At 41.5% G+C, this 22,303-nt stretch overlaps 1 protein-coding gene across 3 annotated transcripts in view; it reads right to left on the reverse strand.

The window, feature by feature from the left end:
- The window catches only part of DPP6 (dipeptidyl peptidase like 6), a 447,472-nt gene that overhangs the window by 311,909 nt on the left and 113,260 nt on the right, over positions 1–22,303 (reverse strand). Inside the window, exon 1 of one of the 3 annotated variants that reach the window (XM_072328923.1) lies at positions 20,707–21,672. The exons of the other annotated variants lie outside the window; for them this stretch is intronic. Within the exon in view, the coding sequence (XP_072185024.1) occupies positions 20,707–20,907 (201 nt within the window). The 5' untranslated portion in view covers positions 20,908–21,672. Of the gene's footprint in view, positions 1–20,706; positions 21,673–22,303 lie in introns of those variants that run through there. 3 annotated transcript variants of the gene reach the window in all.

Here is a 22,303-nt window from a genome sequence, read left to right on the forward strand (position 1 = left end):
TTGACCTTTGGTCTGATCCAGTCTGTCTGTTCTTCAGCTTTCTGCTATGTTTTACAGTGGAGTTTCTTTTAGCAGCACAGTGCCTGAAATTATAAAAGCCAATCATGAGGGGCCTGAAGAAGGCTTAGAATTGTTTGATCTTCTGATTATGCTCAGCAAATCTCACACTGTGGAAGCTCAAGTTTACAGGTGCTGAGTGTCAACAGTATTGATGCTGCACATCTTCCATTTCAGTGTTTAACTGCTACATTCCTTGTGACCGTGCATTGCTCAGCTCTAAGATGTTTTCTCCAACTGTCCCATGCTGGGAAGCAGCAGCAATAGAGGAATCAGTCTACACATTGCTCCGGTCCCTCCTTTCAGCCTATGTGTTTGGGGTCTGTGAAGAAGGACAGCCCAGCCACATCCTGCCACATAACACACCACCTGCTATCGTGACACTCAGATCGTGATGTCAGTGTTCCACGTGTCTTCACTGCATGCATCCAGCTGCAACATGCAAGCAGAAAAGTGAAGTTTTGGCAAAGCTCAGCCATGTTTAACATTCATTCCCAGGAGGGAAAGAAAGCTGTGCAGGACTGCACCAGATGAAAAAACAAGTATGCACTGTTGAAGCTGTGAAACAAGCCCTGTGCCCCACTACCACCAGCTGATCAACATTGGGTCCAATTCTTCTGTGGGGATTTCCACTGACTCAAATCCTTAAAAGGAGTATGTTCCCTACTATGTAAATTGGTCTGGCTATCAGCAGTTGAGAACAACGGCAGAATAACATCAAACCACAGACAACATGTAATTCCATTAATAGTGTCTTAAATGCACCAGCTACAATCTAGGCACCACTGAAACCGATCTACCCTGTGGCTCTCTCACAGAATGGGACCTGATAATGCCTACAGATAAAGATTACAGTGCACATGGCCAGCTGGTTTGTTTTAAGCTGCAATCCACTGTTTTCATCATGCTCAACCCCTGTGGCTAGTCATGAACAATTTTTGCTCCACGGCCCATAGCCCATCCCAAATCAGTGCATGCAGTTCCCAGAGGCATGCAGAAGGGTTTGCTTTATGAACAGAAGGACTCATTGAGATTCTAGTTATCAAAAAAGCTACTTCAAGGATGCCCATGGATTACATAATTTAAAGTAAAGCTGGACAGACACAAGAATGTGTTGTGGAGAAAACCCTGCTCTGGAAGGATTGAAGATATCCTGCTTGGTTTAAACTCGCTTCTCATCGCTTTAACTGTGTTTAACTTGTTCCTTAATAGGAAACCATTGTACCCAGTGGAGTAAACTTATGGCTATGCTATGTAGGCTTAAGTACACCCATTTGAAAAACATCTAAGTAAACCTGGAAAACTGTATGGAGCTGCAAGTGCTGAGGACCTTCTTGATGAAGCATCAGTGCTCTGCAAATCACTGTCTCCTGTTGCTATTATCAAGAATCCAAGAATCCATAAATTTCAATTTAAGCAATCTCAAATTTCTCCACGTTATTTTATCACGTGCATTCCTACTCTCCAAAGACATCTGCCCCTCTGTCTGCATTAGCAGTTGTTCCTCCTGAAAGTTCATCTGCCCACATTTCCAGTCTATTCTCTTTGTCCTTTTGCCACCACTACTGTATTTTACATCTGCTTTCTTTTCTTTCAGCGTGCTGTTGAGATTCATCATATACCCACAGAGTGTTTTGGGAAGAGAACTAGCAGTTCCTTTCCTTACTCATCCTTCACTCTCTTTTTCTTTCTTTTATTCTTAAATTTCACTTGGGATCTGCACACACAAGCAACGAGTCCACTATTTTGGTGCCCAAAGTGCAGGAAGCCAGGCCACCTCCACAGAGATACTGAAATGCCAAAGCCCTGCTGGCCTCACTTCTCTCATGTAACCAAACTTACGTGTCAGCAAACCATTGTTATTATTTGTAACGTGTTTTATCATGGTTTTAAAGAGCAATTCATTCTAAAACCTTTGCTTCCTGTTACAGCAATGACAGGCACATGCCGCCAGAGGAGAGCTTGTTTATTTAAACTTCAGTAATATCACTGCACAGAACTTCCACTGGGATCATTCCCATAGACAATACACAGGCAATTTGCTGACTCCTAGGCATCAAGAATTAACTTTAATTTAATGTCAAGAGATACAGATCTGCGAGAAATAAATTAAGAAACACTGCATATATCTTCATAGGCAGTGATAGGAAACTGCAGCACACACTCTCCTTGTTCTAGCAAGTTCAGGTCCCTAGAGAAGTTCAGTCCCAGCAGCAGGTTCAGCAAGGTCAGCCAAGCAAACACAAACTTCTGTATCTGACAGCCACAAGGAGCCCACAGTGAGGTTAGAGCTGCCACAACTAAACTCCTAATAGGCAGTCAGTCAAAATAGCCTTTTATTAGACACGACTGCACCTACAGAAGTTGCTATTCAATCTCCATGGCTACAATAATTCCATTATAAAACTTCGTAGAAGCAAGAAAAGACTTTTGTGACATTAAGTGGCAAAGAGAGGTAAAGAAGTGAGAACATGGAAGGGGAATTAGCACAGAGCTGTACTTACAAAGCACAAGTTTCTTCCCCTACCATATATTTTGAATGATAGAAAGTTTTCCAGCTTCCTAGAAGAGATCAGTGCTTGAAAACTGGAGACAAACAAATGTAGACAAATTCACGTGAAAAAGAAAATGAAGCAGAGTGATTAACCACTGCATAACTTAAACACCTGGATGTATTCTCTGTCACTGAGGTATATTTGCAAAAACTTCCTTTGTACATACTATGCCCATGGCAAATGTAAGGTAGCTCAGATACATCAGGCAAGCAAGCAAGCTGCTGTTGTCTACATTAAATATGTACTTCCAAAGTAATGCAGCAAACTCCTGTTTTTCTGACAAATGACCTGAGGATGTCTGGGGGAACTTTCAGAGCAACACAATCTTTGCTGGTTCAGAACCCACACTCCAAACTGCAGTTTCATTCAATGCAGCAGGATCAGATTCAGTGAATGTTATGCATAGCAAATACTGTATTTCTCCACGCAGTCCAAAACTATCCATGTAAGCATACAACACAACGCCAAATTCTGCTCTGTTTGACCTCCATTCCATCCCTTACTGTTCCTGAATGCCAACTACAAGATATCTACAGGCCTCAAACTGAAAGTGAACTTTTTATTCCAGTAAGACTTCTCAGTTGCCTCAGGAACCTCACCCTTAGGAAGCCTTCATGAGGACAGACCACACTTCAGTCTCGTAGTCAAGTCCATGTAAATACTTTTCCCAAAAGACATTTATATCTTTGAGTACACACGGAAATATTTTCTTCTGTAGTCATTCATAAATCTGCCTTTGTTTCATTTAATTTTCATCAGAACACAGGAAAACTACCCCTTTCCAGGTACATAAAGTTTCATTTGCCTCTGAGAATTTGGAAGCATATATTTTTTTTGTCATAAAGCAGTAAAAAAAAGAAGAAATCCTGTGGTGTTGCATTTCTCTCTTAGCAGGAGGACTATGGTTTTCCATTAAGCACCAATGAACACATCTCCCTGTTGACTCCTCCAGGAGCTATTCTAACACCCTACGGATGTTCTGTTCTATTAGAAGTCAGAAAATCCTCCTAAGTTTACATCAGCTCTGAAGCTCTGCCTAAAGTAACTCAGATGCAATATCCTACAGAGCAGCAAGATGAACTGGAGACAGATTTCAATTAGCCTTTCTCAGGAATAAACCCAGTGAAAACACGAAATGCAGACATCTTCTGAAATGCTACAGTAGAAATAAAATGTCTGCAATAACAACCAAAGTAATATAAAGTTATAGCAGAGCATGCATGAGAACAAGAATGATTATGAAAAAAACAGCTGTGCTTTATGTTTTGGGGGATACTGTTTCTTTCAGCTCAATTGTTTGCTTCCTACTGCTGAGACTCCTGGAATTTCATCCTTGAATATCCATAAAATCTTGCCAGTTTTATGAGAACAGAAATTAAATTGCTTAAAAAAATAAACAAATAAGAAAAAATACATTTCATTTGGAAAATAGCTGAGTTTATCTAACCATTGCAGCACCAACCACATCCTCTCTGTGCCAAGTCCAGTGACAGCATCAACAGAAACATAGGTTCTACCAAAAATAATATATTAAAACATGATACAGAGACAGACATATGCACATAAACAGAGAACATACAGTGACGATGGGTGAGAGTCAGTTCATCTAATTTCCTATTGAGATAGTTGATATAATTTCCTAATGAGCTGGATAGAAGTTACCACACTATATACTTGGCTATCAGAAAATAATTCAGGATTCCCAAGTCACTTTATTTCCAAGGTATTTCCAAGGTTATCATATAACTCTGAAACAACAGACAGGAGAAGAACCTATCTCCCAATTATGAATGATTCCAAGAGAGAATTAAAAAAATATATTCTCTTTTAATTTTCCCTTTAATCCAGTGATCTGTAGTAACATTCTCTTGCTTCTAATCCAACAATAAATGACTGAGGGACTACACTTGCTGTCACACAATGATTTTCTGCTTGTTTTTTTTAAGGTGGGGTTGCTTTACTAGACAATTAGGACATAACAGAGATAATGATGCTTGCTCCTGCACAACCTAAGTCAACTGAATTGAGAGAAAAGGGTTCAGATCTGAAGGGCTCACATGCTTGATATCTGTCCACCCACAGAACCTAGTAGTTACCACAATAGGAAACAGAACTTCTTCCCACAGGTCTTGCTTTAAAACCAAGTGTGGCACAATATTCAGGTCTACATAGAACTCACAAGGTCTAATGTAACCTTGACTTACCCAGTTTTGTCTTTAAGCACACAGGTATCTCCAACTTCAAAGACTTTTGACTCACGAGGGAATCAGAAAAACAAAGAAAAGCATCCTGCAGTGCCCACACTGACATGCACAGCTGAAATGAATAAGTAGGCAGTAAATGGAGCACTGAGATAAAGGACAGATTCGTGATGATATAGCCAGATTCTGTGATGCTGAGTTCTGCTAAGTGACAACGACAGCATTTCTTGCTTTCCAAATGGCCACCTTCAGGACTTCATTTATTTGTAGAAATGCTGAGGATCAGCACTGTCACTGAGGTAAAAGATTTGTGCCATGGGCTCCCATGAAAACAGTATACCCATCAAGGTATTCTGTATACATTAATGTATGTTCCTCAATTTTCTGTCTACAGAGCAGCAATACACCCCTCCCCTTGTTCTGCAGCTGCCCTGTGGAAACAAAATTCACTAGGATGTGAGACACATCCAAAATCTGTGACACTGAACATTAAAAAAGAACCCAGGAGGAAATGAATCGGCATCTTAAGACAGTGCACAGATTAAAGCCTAAAGCCACACACTAAAAGGTGAAATGGAATACTAAAGAGTTTTTCATCAACTCCATGTGAACGTGAGAAAAAGGGGTCCTGGGCAAAGAAACAGCAATGACATGGAATTATTTAATTAAAGACTAACGCAAGGCACAGAAGAAAACTGGAATAATGAGTGCAAGAGAGAACTGAATGAGAGTATTTGCCATTAACTTAAGGCTGCCATTACCTGCATTTTTGAGGGCCTGATATGGTGATGATTTCTCTAATGTACTTATAATAGCATGCAGAGATATCCAAAGGAGCTCTGAACCACCTATACCAGGGACTGAAAATTTACAGCTGTGTGAGTAATCAGTAGATAAATTAGTTCTGACTAATATGAATGATCAACAGATAACAGCTGGCACTGCACCAGTGCAGCGCAGCACTTGCAGCAATGTTAGTTCTCCACCCAAAGTTCTGCATTAAACCTGGTCCATATGTTCTTCATGTGAGGCAAACTCTTCCCTTGGGAAGACATGGCCCTGGGGAGGCACTGATTCAGAGCTACTCTGTGTTTGGTGGCATGTGAAATTCCAGCTCAAATAACCATGGAAATCCTGAGTGTTTGACATACATCAGCACTTTCAAGCAATATAAGCTGTACTGCTTGCTCTTGGTTTACTGTCTTGAGAAGTACAAAAAGGGCAGGAGTTTCAGGGCTTCACAGTTTGTACATTTTGTTGGGTGAATCATTTCTATCACAATGTCTTTTAGCCCACGGCTTGGAAAAACCATCAAGAACAGAAAGCAGAAGTAAGATTATAGGGTATAATAAGAATGCTCCATCTTCACAGCAGAGTAGAAACGACATTAGATGGCTTTTATTGCATAACCAAAATCTTCCGGAAAATCCGTCCAGTACCTTTAAAAGCTTCTAAAAAACTATTGCCATACAGCAATAGAAGCCAGCTGTCTAATTCCTGGCCCTTGTGTTTGTTGACTTACCACATATTGATTTGGACTGGAAGGGATCATAGAGATGATCTTGTTTCAACCCCCCTGCTATAGGCAAGGATACCTCTCACTAAACAAGGTTGCATAAAGCCCCATACAGCCTGGCTCTGAACACTTCCAGAGAGGGGGCATCCACAACCTTACTTACTTGCAACACACTTTTCTTTTGCTGCTGGGATGAGACAACTGGAGATCACCCATTCCCACAACAACACACCCACTGTCCTGCACACCCAAACCACATCTTCACCTTACAGGAAGGTGTCATCTGCATTTCTGGCCTCTAACTGCATGGATACAGCATCACCACCTCCCTCTCTTCAGTCATTTCAGAATGACCCACTTTTGCTGTTTCCCTCCTGCACAGCCCAGGAAGGGAGCAGGCCCTTGTCTTCTATCAGCACTGGAATAATTGGCAAGTAATTTGCTGTACTAGAGTAGACTTGCTGCACTAAATATCTTCACACCTATGACTCTCATCATTTTATTTGAAAAAGTGGCTGCATTCGTTTTAAACAAGTCTATGTCAATGGTCAAGTTTAAAAAGAGCTCAGGGCCAGATGCAATGGAGGTCAGGGTTGCTTACAAGTCAGCCACTGTCATCACTTCATTGTCAAGATTTTGAGCACACCATGACCTTGAAATTATCAGCATTGGGGTAAGAAGCTAATGGAAATAGCCTGGTGTGCATGGTACCACTTCTTGTCCATTTTTTAGGCCTACCAGCTGCTGAGGAGCAGAGCCTTACATCTCAGAGCTATTCCTACTGAGCCACGTGGACATGGTTGCTTCCATTCCCCTCAGTTTCCTTTCCGGCTCACTTACCTCTCCTGTACTCACTGAGGTCAAGACAGAGGAGAGCCCTATAGAGGCTTCTGCTTTCAATACCAAGATAGATGAAGTTACCATGGACTAGACTGCCACAAGAAGGACTCTGGTAGACAGCGTAGAAAAGCTGGAGCAAAGCACCTCAGAGGAACAAGAACGTACAAATTCACAACAGTGAGAGAAAGATAACCACTCTAAATTCAACTTGCCCATGCAGATCATCTGCAACTAGAAGCCATGTAAGATATACTGTAGATAACGCAGTGACAGATCTTTTAAGGTTTCTACTTATGAAAAGTAAAAATGTTTGGCATGCTGGGGAAGAAGCTAGAAGTCCATAAATATACCTGGTGCACCTGATGCAGCAGTTCAAGGGATCTTGAAGTTTCACCAAGTAACCTTAAAAATGTGTTTGAAAGATAGAATCAGCCCTGGATAACACATTTTACTGCAATATTTTTTCACAAATATCCTGTGTAATATCCTTTGACCCTTCAGAAGATTATCCTAAAAGATACTTAGTCTGCATGATTGAAACTGAAGTTCCTGTCACCCAAATGGAGGAAAGGATCTCTCCATGGAAGGATCTGATTCCACGGAAAAATACAGTGGATTCTGTTGTAAAACAGGATAGCGTGTTTTTTCTGCTTCCAAAAACAAGCATATCATGAAAACAGAGTTACTGAGATCCATCTTAAAGCCAAATATGACTTATCTTTGCCTAGTCTTACTGGAAGGCTTTTCCAATACTTCAGTGCTTGAGATCTTAGAAATCTCATAATTTCCAGTCTGAATGAATTTATGGCCAGATTACAGCCATCTGTTCTTATTCCAACACTATCCTTCATCTTAAAAAACTGCACTTTCCCTCTGGCAAAGGGCCCATTGACCTGGATAAATGAGAAGCAGCAATTATTGAAGCTGAGCAAGAAAAATGCTGGAAATGCTTGGGTTTGACAATGAAAGTTTCTCCTAGATAGATATCCTTGGAATGGAGAGGTTCTTCATTTCCACTATTAGCAGCAAAGGGGAGAGACCAAGTCATAGAAAATCCCAATCTTCTGCTTTGATAACAGGATACTTTAATTAAAAACAAACAAGCAAACAGGCACAACAACAAAAAACAAAGCTAGCAACTCTTTGCCTCTTAGCAAGCACAGTCATTTCCACTTGTATTCCTTGAAGATTATGTCACTGCCATAAGGTCATACCTTGCTGATGTGCTCCAAGAGCCATTGGGAACAAAAGCAAAGTAAGCAATAACTATGGCAGGATTTATTCTAAGTTTTCTTTAGAAGGTTTAGCAACAAACTTTCAGCCAAGAATAAACAACTCAAAGTAGAAGCCTCAATTTCCTCATTGTATCTTCATAATTTTGAACATCCAAATAGATGTTAAAAGGCTGAGTTTCCAGAAATCTAGTAGCCCATACTAAGGTGACTTAATAAGCCTCTGCCTATTATTCACGTAAGCAATTGGAGCAGAAAAAGATAAAATAGAAGTAGCAACATTGTCTGTCTGGAAAGTCATGGCCAGCTTGTATGAAAGGGAGAAGAAGGGAAGAGGAAAGGCAGTTCCTAATGCCCAACATTTATTTTGCAGTGAGTCTATCAATCTTTCCTCTTCTGTTTGCAGAAATGCCTTGAACAGAACACAATGGTCCTGCAACGGTTCATCACTCACAAGCATTTGATGACAGTGGATTCAGTTTTTGCTTTATGATACAGCAATGCTAGAGGAGATGAGTTTTCTGGAAGAGATACAGACAGTACGTGTAAAACTGATCTGCTTTTTTCTTTTCCAGTGCTGTCCCAGCCAATGTGGGGTAAAGAAAAACAGAGAGTGGGCTGCTGTCAAAATCAGCCACACGGCTCTCATTATCACTGCTAGAGACTTCAGTACTGATAACAATTCATCTGCGTGGCATTGTGGCAAACTGGGGAAATCTCTGTTACGTGTGTGCTATCATTTGTTAAGTTACTTTAAACACAAAGCCTTGTATTTCATTATTCTTCCCTGCTGTTCATATCTATCTCAGCCATCTCACATTCCTACAGTGCTCAGCAGACCTTTCATAAAGGCACCCAAAGCCCATTGATTGAGTCATCTCACAGAAGCCCTGCTAATAATGTGCATTTGGAGTGCTTTTAATCATGTTGCAGAGTTAGGAAATTCTCATCTGTTGAACTCTGGTGACCACAGAGAAATTCTATAGCTCGTCACCAATCAAAACCAAGAGAAAGGAATGCGTAGCACTAATTTCCAACTGAATTGCAGCTTTTTGGGTTGGACTTGCACAATCTGTCTTTAGCAAAACAGGAGCCTTTTGTGGAACTTTCAGAGCAAATTCAACCCTCTGATTCACACTGCTGCTCTCTGCATTTCATACTAAGCTGCACACTTAAAAAGCTGACTGTGGCATTCTCACGTATCTTTCCACTCCACTTGTGTTGTGCTATCTGCCAGAAGCCCAGCTTCAGAAGAGCTTCAGCTTAGCACAGACAGGAACACGTTTGTAACTCAAGGGATTTCACACATAGATTTACAGGGTGAGATTAAACTGTTTTTAACCTTTCTCTTAACCTTCTGTTTTTCTCTCTAGTGCCAGGGGGAATTTCTTTCTTGCTTCTCCAAAGAGGAGAGAGCCATACAAAGTTGGACAATCTCTATAAGCATCTGGTGTCTGTGGAAGACTGAAGTCCTTCATAATCCAACAAAAGACAAGAGGGCTGATTTCTTCCCCTCTCCCTCTTCTCTAAATCCAGGCTTTTCCTTCCATCTGGAAAGGAACAGCTCATCGGGAAGCAGATCATTTGTCATTGACTCAATTGCGATAACAAAACAATACCCACAGAAATAATCCTTTTGGCCACACTTACACAACCTCTGAGTTTGCATCCTGTGAATGTGCCGAGCAACTTTCCTTCACCATCCACAGGGAGAGAATTTCAACCCATACTGAGCTCAAATGCTTATTGACAGTGAATCCTTCTCTCCGTAACCATTCTTAACAAAAACCTGATCCAATGAACTCCATTCTTGCAAACCGACATTGATAAACCCAGACAGAGTAAATGTCTATTCAGAATAACTGAATGCAAAGGGGTAAAGGGTATAGAAAACGTGCTTTTCAATTACAGCGGAAAAGACATACTTAATGGTGAAGGGTCAGGAAAGATGAAAACGTGATCTGAAAAGACACATATCTACAATCATGTCACACAGTGTAGCAATGCAGACTGCACCAGACAGTGATAGCATGGGAAGCTCCCATCCATATGTGAAGGCCTGAGGATATAAAGAGATTCTCTCTGGGTCCTTTCCAAATGTATTTATCAACCTCATGCCTAACCTCACACTTCTGTACAACCCTGTAATACAAGTCCATACAGGGTAGTTCCTGATTCAGAGCTGTAAACCAGATCTGTGCATCACTGCTTTCCTTTTTCTCCTTTCCCTCCATCGTCCCTTGTCTGGATTTCATCCTTTTGCTGTTTTCTCTTGCTTTTGGAGTCTGCTTCACTGCTTCCCCCAGTGGCAAATTAAACAGAGGACACTGCCTGAAAACTCACATTCAGACTCTTCATCAGTGTATCACTGCAGTATCTGGTTTGGGGCAAGGAATTTACCTCAGAAAAGTTTCAAGGCTTCAAGAGATGGAACTGACATGCAAGACAGAGAGTCTTTGACAAAAGGAATAACAAAACCTTAGAGATGGCTACTATAAATAGCTTCCTTCTACCCATCTTCCTTTCCATACTTCTTTTCCTGAGCAGCCTTTCCCACCACCCCACGGACATGACTTTTAACCCAGACAACCCTTCTATCTATCAAGAGCCTAACGTGAATGTTGATACTCCCCCAGGGCTAACCTTGTCACTTCATCACATTAGCTTACATTTCCATCTCTGACATGTTTTCCCTCAACCAACAACTGGTTTCTTTTATATGACACACAGCAGTTTAGCAGCCAAAGCACAATAGTATGATAACTGCTCATCCAATATCATGTATCTTCTTATTATCTGCCACATTATCCGTATCTAATTGCATGCACTTTGGCTCAATCTGACATTTTCAAAACTACAGATGCTTATTAGCTTTTCTTAGCTAAAAGAAAAACGTGCATTATAGTGATTATCAGCTTCTGGCACTGCTTGTGAAACATTATAATGAGAGAGACCTCTAGCCCACCGTAAACAAGCAAAATCAGGCCTGGATTGTTTATTAGCAATGCTCCCACAAACTTTGCCACTGTCAGAATTAATGATCACACTGCTAATTTATAGTAATTTCATGTTACTGTGGGTTCTTTTCAGCCCAAAGCTTTAGGCCAGAAGCAGAAATTATTTAATTCTGTACTATCACAATGAAGACATGAATGAAGTCATGACCTTGATTTCTTTATGGTATCTAACAGATGCAGATACTGCCCCAAAGGGATAAATAACTAGCTGAAATTCATTCAGCAGGCAAACCTAAGAACGGCAAGATCTCCCTAATGGCCATTCCAATGATCTAACTCAAATCCCTGCCACCTCAAACAGAAAGTATCGGAACGTACTCAGAAATCAGTGAAACCTACTCCTTAAACGAGTCTCTTCCAAGTATGCAGAACTCAAACACAGACTGCAAACAAGGCAAGCAAAATAGATTGTGTGTCTGTGATCCAAAACATTGCTTATGTCAGTCCTTATTAATTAGTCTTGTTTGCAATAAATCACTGTATGTGTTTTGACAAGTGCTGTTTGTGCTGCAGTTCACAGTAGAAGGAAGCAGCTGCTTCAGCATCCCCACTTTATTAGAGGCAACCATTGTGAAACACTGCAATAACTCCAGTGTTCTCTACAGATACCCCCTCAGTATCTGGAACTGCAAATGCTAAAATAAAATAAAATCATATAAAACAAAGAGATTATCTGTGTCAATAAACTACTTGCATTCATTATGCCTAGCAGCAAGACTAGTAAAAGTGGAAATCTGTGCTTCACTATAAACCGTTTAAGTATCTATGGCAACAGCATTGTTGATTTCTACAGTAATTCTATCAGCATTGTGATAGATGTTTGGTCTTTTAAATATTATCTTTCTTTTTCCAGCATCTAAAAGAAATAGGAAAAACAAAACCAAAGACAAACCACATTTTATATGGATTACCCAGAGACATGAGGAAGGATTTAGCAATAAATGACAAACAAATAAAGGATTCTACAGTCACATACAACATAATCCCATGAACAATCTGTGCAAATCTAAGACCTGTGTATGCAATAAACGTTTCCTTAAGTCAATCACTTTCTTACGCAAGGGGTCAAGCACTGTTTAAAGCAGATGTCAATATCCTCTTTCCTCTCTGCTCAAGGCTCCTCATGTTCCTCTGGAATATGAGATAACTTGACTCGCCTGCCCCAGGAGGAGTCCAGGAGAGACGAGCATCAAATGAGACTTGCATTTTGCAGTGCCAGAGGGCAGGTCACTGCAAAGCAGCTGGAGAGGACTCATCTGAGTTTGTGCATGGAGATCATCTTTAGGAGCCAGGAGACACCTGATAGATAGGGAAGAACTGGCTCACAGCTTCCTGGCAGTGCAAAAAAAACTGAGTTCTGCTTCCGTGATGATTAACAGGACATGTGAGGGCTGGGGTAGAGAAGAGAGGAAATGCTGAGCTGTGCTTGCAGCTTCTGTTGCTATTAAGGCACCAGGGAGACTTGGGAGTAAGAAGGAAGAGCTATAGACCCTAGAGCCACATCCCATACCATCCTACTAAGAAGTCACTACCAGATTGCTTGTCTACCCTACACAGGCACAGACACCAATGTCTGTTTTGCTATTAACAATATTCCACACTATTTCTTTCTCTGGAAGCTGGCCTTACAGATATAGGTCCTTCTTTACTCCACAGTAGCAAGAGGCACTGCAGAACACTTGAGTTCAACTCTACAGACACAAGTTCTACATGGCTGGGCTCTGCAAACCCCCAGTTATACCCTTGAGAAGGGCAAACAGGCAGTAATGGGCCTCCTGCTGCTGCCCAGATGTTGGGCATTATTACCTCTCTGCCAGAATGGGAAGAAAGCAGCAGGTATAGGGATCCTGCATAAACCTGTTGCGGGCTTCACTCACCAAGTGTCTTCAGAGCTACAGCTTGGAGACTGCAATAACATCTGTAATTGCTCAGTTGCTGTGGGTTCCATTTCTCCTCTGACTAAAATACTACAGCTACTTTCTTTCATGGAGAATTTGAGCTCATTTCAATGAAAAGTAACGAACACAGACATACTTTTGTCATAAGCACAATAAAATTAATAACTGTGGCATAACTAGAACTAAGGTTACTGGGCATTTCCCATTGCAGCTTTCCTATTTCACATGTCTCTGCATGTCCAAGATAGCAAGCTTGGAAAGAAATTTGCATTTGCTTTTGACGTCTGCCTAGAATGAAATCTACTAGAAATGCTGGATTTTGACAAATATAGAAGGAACACTCTCATGCCCCTGCCCAAATAGTACATAATGAAAGTATTAAGATACTCCCATCCTTTCTTCTGGATGCTTTAAATCTTCCTTCTGTCAAAGAAAGCATCCAAAAACCTAAAACAGATAGAGGAAAATATCAGAGATGTGAAATGTCTCATGAAAACTCCTGCTGATGGCTGGACACACAACAGACTTGGATGTCCAAGACTTTACAATTAGTGTGACACCTGTGAGAACATTTTTAGTGATAACTGGAACTATTTCTGGTCTTAAAGACCCCGAAGCCCAGGACCAGAAATTGCAACAGCTCACAGGGCTGAACCACAGCAAGCTGTCACTGCTGTTGAGCTGAGACACACCGTCTCGGAGGCAATGTGTCAACTCAGTCTCAGACTTTCCATCTGCAAAGTGAAGATAATAATGTTAAATCCAATTTTAAAAGAGACAACACTTGGTGGAATAGTCTACGTAATAGCAGAGCTACACTAGCAAGCACCCATTTAGAGGAAAATAATCTACACTAGTGCTAAGCAACTGAAAAGTATGCTCAATGGAAAATTAAGATTTCTCAGCAGAGAATCACAATATTGGCCTTTTTCACACTAGCACACATACTTGATTGTCTTTGCTTAAACTGACTACATGTAGGAGTATCTCCCTCCTCCCATCTCTGTCTGGATCTACTTCAAAGTTCCCCAGAACTTCAAAACTATGTTACTTTTTGCTGTCATCTTTGGTAAGACATTCAAATGCTATTTTAACAAACCAAAGTATGGAAGAGCTCTAGCCTGAAGTGCTAAAAAGATGAGAAATAAACAGGGAATGGAGGAAATGAAAGTTTCTAAATGCTCTGCAGGTGGAAAAGTTGTGAAGAGCTCCATATCTAATATCTATATGTGGATTTCATCATGAGCCAGTTTTAAAAGAAACAGGACTTACAAACTTATACGATCTACATGTACTGTGGATAATGTACACAGATACACAGCTGAATATGAATGCAAGAGGCTTTCAGAGAAGGCTGTTTTTCATTATTCTTTAGGAGAAAAGAGCCAGGCATTTCCCTAGGAAAAAAAGATTTGTTTCTCCCTTCTTTCCCCTATATTTCAACTTGGGACCACTGCTAAATCATTGCTAAATTGCTACTTCAGTTCAGGATCGTTTCTAAATCACTTTTTTCCTGAGCTTTGCTCAGAAAGCATTGCTCACAAGGATTGCTCCCTGATGGTGAAAGAGAGAGCTGCTAATTTTTCAGCAAGTCAATCAAACCTAAAGAAACCAATGAGGAATTTAAAATAACTCTACCGTGTAGGTATGACTACACAAGGAAGTGATTGGTTGGTACTGTGCTATAAAAGCAAAGTGATGCCAAGAGCTCTATAGAACAGTGTAGTCAAGAGACACTGCCACCCCTTGGTCATGGAATGAAAATGCACGCACTGCAACATCCTGGGAATCATTCCACTAATGAGGCAAAAATCCCAGTAAAATCAATTTGAAGTTACTGACTCTTCGAGGAAAAATTATTTGAAAGATCACAAGCATAAAATTATTATCCCACACGAATTTAAATGTTTTCATTTAAAGGCACACAATCTTCTGACTCCCAAAGAACACTTTCAAAGCCGGGATGAACACCTTAGGAACTACAACTGTTCTTGCCTTTTCTGAAAAGAAAACGTACAGAGGAATGGAGAGCAGCACACATTTTTGCTCTTTTCACCCCATATCTTGGGAAGCCCTTTGGAAAACCACACAAGCTTCCCTGACTCTGAGCTCAAGAGAAATAACGTGAGCTCTGTACTCTAAATGAGGCATCCCAACTTACTGCACAGTTCACTACTATCAGATAGATGATTCAATCTGTTCACACAACTATTCATGAATACTTAAAAATACACTTTGTCTGACTATTTCTTTTTAGCGCATGCATCATCTTTGTCATCATGGCTAGCAAAGCTTGCAAGAATAGAGCCTAATTTAAAACTAGTAAGAAATAGTGTTAAGATGGTATAATCATAAATATAGCTAAACTACAAGATATAAATATCATATCACCTCCAAATCAGTGTCTGTTACTGATGACTGAAAATATACGACAAGCTTCCATGCAAATTAAAAAATACACACAAACAAGCAAAAAAGCCCATATATACATATATTTTATGGCTTATAACAATTCCTCTCTGGGGGAGTAGGTTGTAGTTTTTATTAATTTCAAAAGACAAGTTTACAAAACTCCAGAATGGTCCAACTCCATTTCCTTTGAAAAGACAAGTCTTAGCCCTTTAAATCTTAGTGGCTGCTGGATAATTGAGTTTAGCACTAAAAAAAAAAGAAAAAAAATAATAATCAAGAGGCAGAACAAGAGATTCGTACAGACTTAAAACAACAGTGGTTTCTGTAAATGAACACAATAGCTCACATCTGTAGACAAGACTTATGCGTACCATTCAAACTATGTTAGTATAATGGTATGATTCCTGCAGTCCAGTCAAGCTTTCCATTGAATCAAATGTCATCTCTTTGGGAAAAGACAAAAATGCCTGTTGTCTGCTACTCAGCACTCAGACTTTCTGAAACACTGCCCTTGACATGCATTTTCAGAAAGCAATACCTCTTCATATTAGACAAATAATGAATGGAAAATTAACACTTTCAATTACATGCATCAGCAAGTCTGACATACCAAGTCACAATTTTTTACACTAATCGCCGTGATACTCACTTTCTCAGACTCATTCTATTAACAACTGGTATTTGATATACTTAATCCTTAATTTATGCTAGCAGGAAACACAGTTTTATTGAAGCATTTCAAAATTATCACTGCATATATCTGAATGGAAAAACTTCTCCATGTGAATCACACTGAATAACTAATCTGAAAGTTAGTAAAGTGTAATATATGATCAAATATAGCTTCGAGCAAATGCATGAAATTAAGAATTATTCAAAACTGAGTAATGGAAAGCATATCCACACTAATACTTTGTGCAGCAGCTTCAGCTGTTTTTATTTATGGTTAAATCTCCCATTAAATCCAGTAGGAGTTTTAGCTAAGTAATTGACCTGTAAGAATGCAGTATATGGGTTTTTATATAGAAAAGTTTTATGTTCCAGTGGAGAGTTTCATATTTTTAACACATAACTTATCATACTAAATCTAATTTAAAAAGAACTTCCATAATCATCATTTTATAGTCAGCACCATATAAAATAGATCAATATTCTGTGTGAGAGAAAAGTGCTGAATTTCATACGTACTTGATTAATGCATTGTTATCATCCCAATAATTAAAAGGAGCAGAGTTATACACAATCAGCATGATACATCTTACTCAGCACCTCCTGGCAGTTGCCTGCAAAAATTAAACTCATTAATCACTGTGTTGCCAAAGAAGAATAAGAAATGAAAAAGCTCTATTTTATGGAAACAAAATCTCAAATCAACTTCTAGGATAAAATCCCTTCAACAATATAACATGGTACGCATTAAGCTAATCAATTTAAAAAGAGAATAATGTTACCAAAATTCTTAATGTTCTGATACTATACAGCCAAAGTAGGTTTTACATAGTATTCAGAGACATTCCTCATACCTAAATAAAGGTAGTGAAAAAGTAAATCTATACCTAAACAAAACTAACATATCATCATAAATTTGTCTACCATTGTTGCAGTAATTAGCTTCAGTACCAATACTGCCACAAAGCCAACCAGGAAATGTTCCTTGTTGGATTTTGTTTGTTTGATTTGGGAGGGAGAGTTATTCATATAGGGCCTATGTAGTTCACCACTGATAACCTAGTTTTCTGATCAGACTAATGTTTAACCTTTAAAAAGCACAATTCTTAACACAGTTTTTGTTTATATTTTAGGTCCACTGTATATTTTTTCTCACGTGCATACCAGGAATTGGAATACTGTACAACTTAGTGAAAATACTAAAGAATGCTGTGGCTTATACATTGCAATAATTTCAAATTACAAAAACTATGATTTCATGCCTATCTCAATGGTGGCTGTAAAGTGAAGCTAGCATATGTCATACTAAGATTATATTATATATGTATTTATCTTATATTTTATTATATTTTTACAATTATCTTGTATGTATAATTACTATTTCCTATTTAACTACATGTAAGTTTTGTCTAGTATTTTTCCACTAGTGGTATTTTCAGTAGACAAAATGCTTACTAACAATACTGTGACCTTCAGAGGCAAGCTTCTGTTTTTTGCACTGCATTAAGGTTTTTGTCTGTGCTTAAATACAGATTACTGAATGCCACACACACATCTCAGTATGGAAAGTTGTCATTAGTAACACATAAAACAATCTCAGTCATATTCTGATTATTAATCATACAACACTGTTAAGAACAGAATAGTCTAGTTCTCTGGTTTGTTTTGGTATTTTCAGCCAAGGTCAAGAAACAAAACTTTCTGTATTTCTAAGCTCCAAGTTCTCCTACTAGAACAATCTTTAAGGATGAACAACAATATGAATGTGCCATTATTATTTCTGTGTAAAACTGAAATCTGAAGTTCAACCACCATAGAAAAATCCTATGCCATCTTGTTAAACCCTCTCCCATGATAAGCAACATCACGTGCTCTTGGTACCCTGCACAAAGTGACTGCCTCTTTGCACTTCTCCCACAGTCTTTCCCTGGTACCTGCCTCGTATTTCCCTTTCCCTTGGAGATTTCACATTCGGTGTTTACATTAGTCGGCTTCTTCAAGGAAAGAAGAGAATCCTGCCTGCAGTCACAGGGAGCGGGAGAGAAAATCCTTCTCTCTGCCTTGACCACGCAGGTGCCACCCCCAGCGGGTTCAGGACCACGGACAGCTCCCTTACGTTAGAATTTAGCGCTACGGGACAGCTCCGCCGATTGCTACTGCAGTTGGATTCAGCACCAAGGACAGCACCACCGCCCCCCTGCCCCCGTTTTCCTACTGGGAACCCCGTTCCTGCTGCACAGCTAAGGCCACGTCCTTCACTCTGTCCCCTCTGTATCCTTCCGACCCGAAAGAACACCCAAGCCTAAGCTGGCCAGATTCTGCTGGACTGGGAATACTTTTGAACTGCCCAACCTGATCTACTGTACTTTCTCAGATACGCTTTAAATGCAATCCGCGAGAGTTTCCCACATCTGTTTACAAGTCGCCCCAAATCTGCTTCTGGCTATGTCTTTTGCATTCCATTGTAGGGAAGCCCTAGACAAGCACTTATCCCTGTACAGATCATATTACACAACAGTGCTCTCCACTCACCTCCAAACCCCTAAGGAAAAAAATGAAAAGAAAAAAGAAAAAAATGAAAAGAAAAAAGAAAAAAGAAAAAAGAAAAAAAAAAAAAAGAGGAAAAAAAAAACACAAAAACAAGGAAAATAAATTCCCCTTTTATTTTTCTAGTAGTTTAATACCATTGTTCTAAATATTATTTGTGAGCCTGTCAGCAGAAATCACTCGCACATGCTAAACTGCATCCTTTCCTTCTCGGCTCAGTGCTTCTGGTGATCAGAGACGCAGCTCCAGACATCTGCTGTCTCCAAACTCAGGAAAGCAAAATTAAAACAGTCAAATAATGAGGAAAATGTGTCTGAGCCCAGCCCTGGCGGCAACACTCAGCTGGCTCGCAGCGACATCTAGAGCCCAGCTCATTGCCAGGAAGGGCCCCACGTCTCCTGCCACGCTGGGAAGGGCCAAGGAGGGTTCCCATGCCCTGACAATGAGACAGGCTTCACACAGCGAGGGTCATGGAATAGAAGTTCCAAGACTGTCGCTGGTCAGTGACTCACAAGGAAAAATAAATTCATTTTCTTATTACTGTCAGTGCTATCAGAGCAGCAATCACCCTGGTGTGGTTAAGGCCAATTTGCCTTTTCACTACTAAAGGTGTACTTGCCCTTCAGAGCACAAAAGTGTTAATGAAGGGGTGGGAAAAGTGGTCAGAGACTTAATGAACAGACCATGAAAGTTTCCCTGCAAGCACAATTCTCTCCTCCCAGTGACCCAGCAGTGCTACCTCAACTTGAGGCAGTGCCTTTCCTGGGAACACTCAGAGAGCCAGAACTGGACCTTGCCACAAAGTCCCACTCATGCAAAAACAATCTGTAATCGATACAAACATCCTCCCCAACCGTGGACATCTGCATCCCCTTCTGTGTGCTTCCACAGTGGCAAAACACCACAAACACTTTCTGCAAACCGACCACCACAAAAGCTACACCAGCTTCCAGGAGCCACCTGCAGTGACTGGCAGCCCGCACTTCCCCGCTCCCTAAATCCCCTTTACCCTCAGGGGAGAACTAGGCGCAAACGACCCAAGCAAGTTTAACTCCATCAGGCACAGCAGTGGCCTGAATGAGTCACTTGTTACTAAGGCGATATGCAGATACACCCTTTGAATTCTTTGCTCTTGAGGCAGTGTGGGAGCAGAAAGTGTACAGCCGAAGTTTGCTTCTTCTTGCAGGAGCTCACACGGGGGCTCACACGGGGGCAGCGGGGAGGGAAAGGGGAGAGCTCCAAATGTGGCTACAAAGGGGTTAAAAAGTTTCCCCGCAGCCAAGCTACTAGAGGCGGGGGTAGGCTGATGGGAAAGGAGGGAGGGAGGAAGGAGGTAAAGACTTCTGTCCTGGGAGAGTGATAGAGGGTAAAAAAATGGAATAAGTACTAAAAAAATTAAAAAAAATTAAAAAAAAAAAAAAATAAAATAAAGGAAAGGAAAGAAGAGGAGAGAAGCATCAGCTTGCCGGGAAGGAAATGGTTGGAACTCACTCACTGTTTTCAAACGTGCTGACCTCGTGGCCCCCAGCCCCACTTTGCACAAGGAAAGAGGGAACGGGGCAGCACAGGGAGGGCGAGCCCCGATCTGCTCTGGCCCCTTCCCGTTCCATCCCCAGCACTTCAGGGGAAGAAGAAAAGAACAAAGACCGGCTTGGACAGAGGACACATCAGCGAAAGGGATACACATGCACACACATACACACACACACGATGAGGACATCCGAAACCGAACGGAGCCGAACGCGAGCGACTTGGTGCTTACATCCTCCTCCTCGCAGTCACTTCGCGGCTGGTACTGGAAGCGGGGACGGCTGCCTTCCTGTTGCAATGGACGCGGGATCTTGCCAGCAGATCCATCCTCCTCGCTGCACTGGGCGCCCAGGAGGTGACTGGCTTCTGGGGGGACGGGGAAGGAGCGGGAGGTGTTGATCTTCCCACTGAAGCGTTGGTATAGTGAAGCCATGAAGTCAATCCGCGGGAAGCGAGGGGGAGGGAGGGAAAGAGAGCCGCTTCTCCCTCTTTCTCTTCTTTTCCCCCTCCTCTCTTCTTTTTTGCTACAGCATGCTACACGCGGGGGAGGCTGAGTCCCACATCAGTGGCAGAGAGAGCGAGGGCTCCTCCTCGGTGCCCAGGGAGATTGGGGGGATCGGGAGAGGGGAAGCGCCGGGGGGGGGGGAAGAGGAGAGAAACAAATAAGAAAACGCAGTCGAGCTGAAACACCACAGGCCACGGGAATGCTGCACCATCCAGTGATAGGAAAAAAAAAGAAAGAAAAGAAAGAAAAAGAAAAAAAGAGAGAGAGAACCAAAACACTCCGAGACGTAACCCCGATAATGGCGCCTGAGTGGATCAGCGTTAAATATGCTTTGGGGGTGTGCGTGTGTGTTTGCAAAAGGAGGGAAAAAAACCCATTGGGGGGGGGTGTAGGGGGGGTTGGCTCAATGGCTGGCTGTCAGCGGCTCCCCAGGCTCAGGCGGCAGAGCAGTCGCCTCCGAGGTCGCATACCAACAGTGTGCAAAGCGAGAGGCAGAGTGACAGCGTGTGTGAGACGAGTGGAAGAGGCTGGGAAGCCTCATTCAAAGCACGTTGCTCTTCTGGGGAGGGAGGGCTCTTCTACAGGCAGCTCCTTTTCAGCACCTGCTTTTTATTCTTCCTCTTTTTTTGTTTTGTTGTTGCTGTTGTTTTTCTTTTTCTTTCCCGGGGAAACAACTTAAAAAAAGGGGGTGGGAGGGGGGGAGCAAAAAGGGAATAAAAAAAAGCCACAACAGACACACCTGATTGTGGGGGAAAAGGAAAGGTGGGGAGGGAAAAGGGTGGGGAGGAGAGAGCAGAAGCTGGAGGGAGCCACTCGCAAAGAAGGGGGCAGGGGAAAGGAGGGCGAAGCTGCCCCGATGCCCTCCCCTACCCGGGTCCGCCCCGAAGCCGTGCCCACAGGTCTCTTCCATCGGTCCCTTCGTCTCCCTCTTTCTCCTGCCACTGCACGGTGATGGGCAATAGGAGGCTATGGATTTATTTTTACGTTATTATTGCCGCTTTAAAAAATATATATAAATAAAATAAAATAAAAATCCGGTAAATCTTATCTCCTACTATTTTTGTATTAATTCATTTATTACTTTTTTTTTACTGTTGTTGTTGCTGCATTAAAACGTGCTTCAGCGCCCCTCTGTGGATATCTGCCCAAAGTGGCTCCCGGTAGGAGCGGCTCGAGATAAACAAGCGGTCCCGGCACCGGGGGAAGCCGGGCTGGGTAGGGCTGGGACCGGGTGGGGGTCTGCCCGCAGCACCTCCCGGCCACACCGCCATCCCTTTTGCCCCGATCTAAGCACACTCAAGGCAGAGAGCAGCGGCTTCTCATC

This window comes from Excalfactoria chinensis, chromosome 2 (genome assembly GCF_039878825.1).
Source record: "Excalfactoria chinensis isolate bCotChi1 chromosome 2, bCotChi1.hap2, whole genome shotgun sequence".
NCBI lineage: Eukaryota > Metazoa > Chordata > Aves > Galliformes > Phasianidae > Excalfactoria > Excalfactoria chinensis.